The sequence below is a fragment of the Pelobates fuscus genome, chromosome 9 (assembly GCF_036172605.1).
Source record: "Pelobates fuscus isolate aPelFus1 chromosome 9, aPelFus1.pri, whole genome shotgun sequence".
Classification (NCBI taxonomy): Eukaryota; Metazoa; Chordata; class Amphibia; order Anura; family Pelobatidae; genus Pelobates; species Pelobates fuscus.
The window spans coordinates 4,893,977-4,901,214 of record NC_086325.1 but is presented as its reverse complement, the minus strand read 5'-3'; the positions used below and the strand labels follow the sequence as shown (position 1 = coordinate 4,901,214).

Here is a 7,238-nt window from a genome sequence, read left to right as displayed (position 1 = left end):
TGTTCAGTGAGTTTACATGTTAGAGGGAGTGGGGTATAGTGACACAGTAACAGAGGGATTGAGGGCCTGCTCAGTGAGTTTACATGTAAGAGGGAGTGGGGTAGAGTGACAGTAACAGAGGGATTGAGGCCCTGCTCAGTGAGTTTAAATGTTAGAGGGAGTGGGGTATATTGACACAGTAACAGAGGGATTGAGGGCCCCGCTCAGTGAGTTTACATGTTAGAGGGAGTGGGGTATAGTGACACAGTAACAGAGGGATTGAGGGTCCTGCTCAGTGAGTTTACATGTTAGAGGGAGTGGGGTATAGTGACAGTAACAGAGGGATCGAGTGCCTGCTCAGTGAGCTTACATGTTAGAGGGAGTGGGGTATAGTGACAGTAACAGAGGGATTGAGGGCCTGCTCAGTGAGTTTACATGTTAGAGGGAGTGGGGTAAAATGACACAAAAAGGTAAGGATAGTATTAGACTAGTGACAGTTGCAGAAGAGCAATCAGTTGGGAGCTATTAACAGTTTAATTGATATGCTTTTATGAAGAAGTGGGTTTTTAACGATTTTTTGAAGGAGTGGAGACTGGGTGAGCATCTAAAGGAGGAGGGAAGTGAGTTCCACAGGAACAGTGCAGCCCTTGAAAAATCTGGAAGGCGAGCATCAGAGGTGGGAGTACGGACAGAATATAGACGTAAGTCTTCAGCAGATCGTAAGGGCCTAGACGATTGTCTAGCACAAAGAATAGATGAAATGTATTGCTCTTTAAAATACGATGTGTGTACCATGACAGGTACGAGTTAAATAATGTGGTACTATTAAGTCATTGTAGTATTTTGACTTTGGTATCAAACATTATGTAATAAAGTGAGGTGCAATACTCCAGTGGGAGCCAGGCTACAGTCATACTGAGAATGCAGGACCCCAGAGGGCTTTCTCCCGAGATACCATGGAGGCAATAAATCCTGCTGCTTGGAAGCATCTCGTTGCAGTGACTCTGCCTTGCACACAGGTATGTACAGAAAGTCTACTCTCTCTTAGTGCTTGCTTAGTATGATTTAGTTATATCATTGCCATTACCTGTCTATAATTACTGGTGCGTACAACAATAACAGTCATTTTCTGAATTCTGTTTTTGTTCTTTCTTTATACACAAATGTGTCACCCTCAATACGTGAAAAAGAGAGGGACATACACGCACATTTTCTTATCAACAAATTCTAGTATGGCCATTGGCTTTTCTGCAACAGGTAAGCAGTTTTAACAATCATTCTTTTTTGTTTCTGTGTAAAAATCGAGGAAAAAAGGAGCAAATAATCTGAAGTGGATTAAACGATATTATTTTAGTGTACTTCAGAAAGCGTGGAGCAAGCAGCTATGTCTAAAGGATGAGTTTTAACTGAAACATGTGCATTGATCCTGGAATACAGAGACAGCATGATATAATGTCCCAACCAGGTGCTCTGCCCACATCCCAAATACGTACCATGAAAAATATAAAGTGTCCAGTTCTGGTTTGACAAAGGCCAGGTGGGTCGAAATGTTACCATTTTGTTTGGACAATCTTTGTTTTTTATTTGCGTGGTACCTGCACATCAGACATGGTCCTCATTTATTTGGAACACGTTGAATGTAACCAGTCAAGCCTTTACCTAGCTTTAATTTACAGGATTATTGAACAAAACTCTTCCTTTAATTTCATATACCAACTATACAAAAATTATCATATTTTTCATGTTTTCAATGAAGAGAAAATGAAAGCCATTAAAATTTACCGGTCCTATTTTGGCATTTAAAAAAAAAAAAATGCCATTTTTTTAACCTTAGATAATTGAATACGTCTTCACTGTAAATCTTTTTCATGTATAAAATTTGGAAATGCTTCTATTTGAGAGTCTAAATATGGATCTTTCGTTTATTTTTAACTTTTTTCATTTACTTTCATTGTATTTTTTGTAACATTGTTCTAAGCGTCCAAACCAATAGGAACCTTATTTAGACCTGTGGAATATTCCCAAATATTCAGCATAAGAGAAGGCATTTGTGTATTTTTGGCATGTCAAATATCAAAATGTTCAAAAACATAATAAATTGAGTAAATTGTGAAAAAACTTTTTTTTGTGGAATTACATGGCATCATATTACGTAGTTTATTATTTACCTATTTGCCTACATATATCCATAAAGAATGAAGATTAATAGGATATATATTTTGTATCTTTTATATTAACAACAGAGCATGATCTGTCATGAGATTCTTCAGAGAGAGTGAGAGTGTGTGTGTGCGTGCGTGCGTGTGTGTGTGTGTGTTGCTTCTGGTTTATACATGTTTGAGATTTATTTTAAACATTGTACAAATGTTTTGTTTTTTTAATTGATGACTTGGGGCTTTTTATTTCATGTTTATGTCTGAAATTTCTGTTTTAAGATAACACTGCATAACTAATAACTCTCCTATTTATTAACTGTCCTGGTTACATTGTATACATTATCAATCAGTGCTAACTTCCTTGACCAAACTATTTCATCAAAAAATATGTTTTCATTGACAAAGCCAAAGTTATACCTAAATAAAAACAAAGTGATTATGGTGAAAACTATAATAAAAATGAATGATAGTTTTGTCAATGAATAAAAAGTAGACAAAGAGTTAGTGAATGACAGTCTTTTTCTTAATGTCTCAAACCAATCCTGAAGACTGTATTCATAATCACTGCAATCGATTTCAATGTTCCAAGTGTATTCGTGATGATATTGCAATCATGTTGATTGCTTCAATGACTTATTGTAGAAGTCTCTATAAGATCGTTATCGTGCTATCCAAATCTCCTGAAACATTTTGCCTTTGATCTGGACTTTTCAAAGTCTTAGCCATTTTCATTTCTGTCCCAGTTAATATTCTATAATGTTTATTCTGGATCCTAGTGTTGGACAGTGCCCTGTCCTTCTAGAAACATTACAGTTTTCTTTTGTTTTGTTTTGTTTTTCACTTTTTCATATGTTATGCCATTATTAATATTTATTTTATCAATAATTATACTGAATAAACCATAACAACGTCCTAATAACTTGTAATCACATGAAATATTTCCAGACATTAATAACCTGATATTTAAATTGCAGATTGAAAATAGAAGTTAAGGGTTCAGCTATTGGTATGCCATAAAATATTTTCCAAGTTAATTGGTTTTGTGTTTTGTTTTTTCTTTTGTTCTTTTTCTGAATTCGTAAAACAGATGTAAAAGTATTGTATTTTAAAGTAATGCTATACACATAATTCTCAATAAATAAATAAATCTAATAGGGCATTTTAGGGAGAAAAACACGTAGCCTATCAAAATATTTCTTATTATATCTCTCCCTTCACTGATACTGATCGATTTAACGTTATCCTAATTACATAATATTATTGTTTTACTTCTCCCTGTTCCTTAGTATTGAATTATATCTGCATTAATGGAAAGAGCCAACCAAACGTGGATGGACTGCTTTATCATTAAAGGCATCACAGATCTTCCTGAGCTGCAAACACCCATTTTCATATTGGTCTTCGTGATTTATCTCATTATTCTTGGTGGGAACTCGACCCTTTTGCTTCTTATCTGCTCAAACCAGCATCTTCGGACACCTATGTATAGTTTCCTGAGCAACCTCTCTGTTCTTGATATGTGCTACACCACAGTCACCATGCACAAGGTTTTACTGAACTACCTGTCAGGGGATCGACATGTTTCATTTTCGGGGTGCCTGGCTCAGATGTATTTTTTTGTCACATTTTTGTGCTGCGAGTTTCTGCTGTTGACGGCCATGAGTTATGATCGATATGTGGCCATCTGCAACCCATTACGGTATCAGTTGATCATGAATGGCAGTGTCTGTGCTGTGCTAATGTCTACATGTTGGGTGTTGGGATTTTTAGAAGTTATACCGGCTTTATTTATCATCTATGACATCTACTGTTTCGTGTCCAATGAAATAAATCACTTTTTCTGTGATCTTCTTGCTCTGATGAAGCTATTTTGTAGGAATGCCTCTTATATGGAGAATTTGATATACTCTGAATCAGTGATTGTTGGGTTTATCCCATTCTCCCTAATTATCCTGTCGTATGTTTATATAATCCGAGCCATATTGAGGATACATTCCAACGCTGGGAGACATAAAGCTTTCTACACTTGTTCCTCCCACCTCATGGTTGTCTGTCTTCTCTACTTGACGATATTCTGCTTGTACATGAGACCAACCACGACATTTACTCTGGACTCTGACAAGCTAATTTCTCTCTTGTACACCACACTCACACCTATGTTAAATCCACTGATTTACAGCCTGAAGAATAAAGATATCAAATTAGCATTAAAAAGGTTAATGAAACAAAATAAAAGCATATTAACTTAATCACACAACAAATTAAATATAAGGTATACTATTAAAGAATATAATAAAAGGAATCTGATCTTAAAAAAGTGAATTCAAATTATTTTTTGCAAACATTTTAGTAATTTTCTTCTTGTCCTCAGAAATACAATTCTAAGTGTGGTGAGTGCACGTGTCTTTGCAGGGTTTTAGCACAAGGTAAGTCAAGGTCAATGCATGGAAATTCAGTAAAGTACAAACTAGGGCAGTGGACGAAACATGATGCCCCAGTAGGTGGCACCGTCCTTAAATAGTTAAAGACAAAAAATGTGTATGTCACTCAGGGCTGGTGCAAGGCTTTTGGCCACCCTATTCAAATCTATTTAGATGTGTCATCATAATTGAGTAAATGGAAGATAATGGTGAGATATCAATAAAGTTTTAAAATTAAGCTTTTAATTGTCAAGTTAAAGTAGTGAGATATCAATAAAGTATTAAAATGTATCTTTTATTAGTCAAGTTAAAAGTAGTTGGTCATTTAACAGCCGGCACTTGTTCCCTTCATGGTGTGAGCCCAAAGTAACAAATTGAAGTAGTTCTGGAAAATCTTAGACTATAACAGGGACCAACCGACACTTGCACCCCTTTCTGCTCCCCAGAATCTATGAAATTGCATGCAGACGATGCATATGGGATTACCTTAACCAACACCTTTGGAATTTTTTCTATAGTTACTGTTTTTATAGAATTTAAATCACCAGATCACAGTCTTTATACTGAACGACGTAGTGATATCTGGTGATTCACCGATTGCTCAGTTATTAGATACTGATATTTTGGAGAATCCTCAAAGAGCTACATTTGTCTCCATACATTGTCTATATTAGGAGTATCCCCTTTTGGTTGTTTGTTTCCAGTCCTATGTTTTATGTTGAATGTTATTATTTATGTGTATTATTTGGTTTTCTAGTGTACTTACCCCTTTTTTTATCACATTTAATTGTTTGTCATGTCCCAGTTTGAGGGAATGACTAATTACTTTTAACTTGACTAATAAAAGCTAAATTTGAATACTTTATTGATATCTCACCACTATCTTCTATTTACTCTATTTGTTTAAGGGCTGGAACCCCTTCATCCTTTAGTGGTGATATATCCTCACTAAACAGTTTTACTAGTGGACCAAAGCCAGATAGGAAATATAACTATTTTTCTTAATCACTTATATTGGGTTTCAATATCCTCCTCTATCTTCTCCTGTCAGTCATATTGATCTAAACCTATCTCCGATATTCTCAGATAATCATACTAAAAATGACAGATTTATTATCGATGTGGTAAATCCGGATCATTGGCAACATGACACATCTAATGTCTTTTCCACAGCCCCTTTACCACAAACTGCAACAGATTCACCTACAAATATCACATTTTTGTGCTGCGAGTTTCTGCTGTTGACGGCTGTGGCGAAACCAACCTCGCCACTGGGCCCTGGAGAAGCCTGTTTGCTAGCCTCCTACCTACTGACTATGGCCCCTGGGTTATTTGGGGCATATTGTACTGTATATTGCTGCTACTGGCCCTTTTAACAGCATCTATGGACATATTGGGACTTTTGGGACTACTGTCCCTTTAAGATTGTGAAGCATATTCAAGTGTACTGCCTGTAATATTATATATGTATTTATAGATGTGTTAAGTTTATCCTGGGTGACTGATTTGTATGCAGCATTCTGATTGTTCGGTAGAATCACTCCATTCAGTATATTGAGTGAAACTACCGAACAACCAGACCACCCAGGAATGAGTGTGCCTCCAATTACAGTTTGCAACAATGTTGCAAACAGGTAATTGGCAATCAGTGCAGTGTGGTCTTTGTCCTCTGGGTGGCCGCCATTCGGGAAACAAACACGTGGCGGCGGCCATCTTAAACTACCGAACAGCGGTGTTTTGCCGTCGAGTGTCTGGAACTAAAATCGGACACTTGACTAGGCAAACACCGCTGAGACCTCCATACTTCCAGAAATTCGTATGGAAACTACCGAATGACCCGCCGTTCGGTAGAAAGAGCCCCATAAACAAGGGAATTCATTCAAACCCTCTCCAGGCTCTATAACACAGGCAATTCGCCTGTTTTCATTCCCTTGTTTGTGACCGACCGCAGGGCCAAAATGCATGGAACTGTTTTCGGATACTTTACCCATGCGGTCGGTCAAATCTTTGGAACCCCATATCTCACGAACCATTCATCCGAATTACTTGAATTTTGAATATGTTGTCCCCCTGAATAAGGGCTATCCAGCGATGCTGGATTTAAAGGTGTACCCCCGGGTTTTGGGGTACATCCAGAACTTGGCTGAAAAAGTGTACCGGATAATTGAGTTTAATGTTATCTGAGGGGAGGGGATGTGTGGGCTGAACCATGTATGTGATTGGTTATTTTATGCCTCCCCCTGGGTGTGGCCTGTATGTGGATTAGTGTAATAAAAGCCAGGCTGGATGAGCCAGTCCAGAGTTCCTGTTTTAACCTCAAAGTGATGTGTCGTCTCATTATTGGGGCAAGGATTTATTGTATGCTGTTCCAGTTGACTGCTAGGGGTACAAGCCTATTCGTATGGTTCCTATTCAATGGTCTACAGCATTCATATGCTTGGGAGAATTTAAAGGTTTCTTGGATTCGGTGATTATGGTGTCTGCCAGAGTGCTTGGAGTCCTCAGGAAGCACTAGGAGCATCCTTTAACGGAGGTACCAAGTCGGGGTGCCAGGTGATCCGTTACATTGGTGGCAGCGGTGGGATGGCGTCCTAGTGCGAGGTAAAGCAGCTCGGAGACACAGTGCGTTTGGATTTACAATTGAGGGCAACGCTAGCAGTCGTGCAGCGCCCCTGGGAGCAGA

At 37.9% G+C, this 7,238-nt stretch overlaps 1 protein-coding gene across 1 annotated transcript; it reads left to right on the top strand.

Moving 5' to 3' along the window:
- Positions 1 to 983: 983 nt before the first annotated feature.
- LOC134573392 (olfactory receptor 5V1-like) lies at positions 984 to 4,387 on the top strand. Its single transcript, XM_063433133.1, has 2 exons — positions 984 to 998; positions 3,422 to 4,387. Exon 2 carries the CDS (start codon positions 3,443 to 3,445, stop codon positions 4,382 to 4,384), a length of 942 nt encoding a protein of 313 aa, XP_063289203.1. The 5' UTR covers positions 984 to 998; positions 3,422 to 3,442; the 3' UTR covers positions 4,385 to 4,387.
- Positions 4,388 to 7,238: the final 2,851 nt, after the last annotated feature.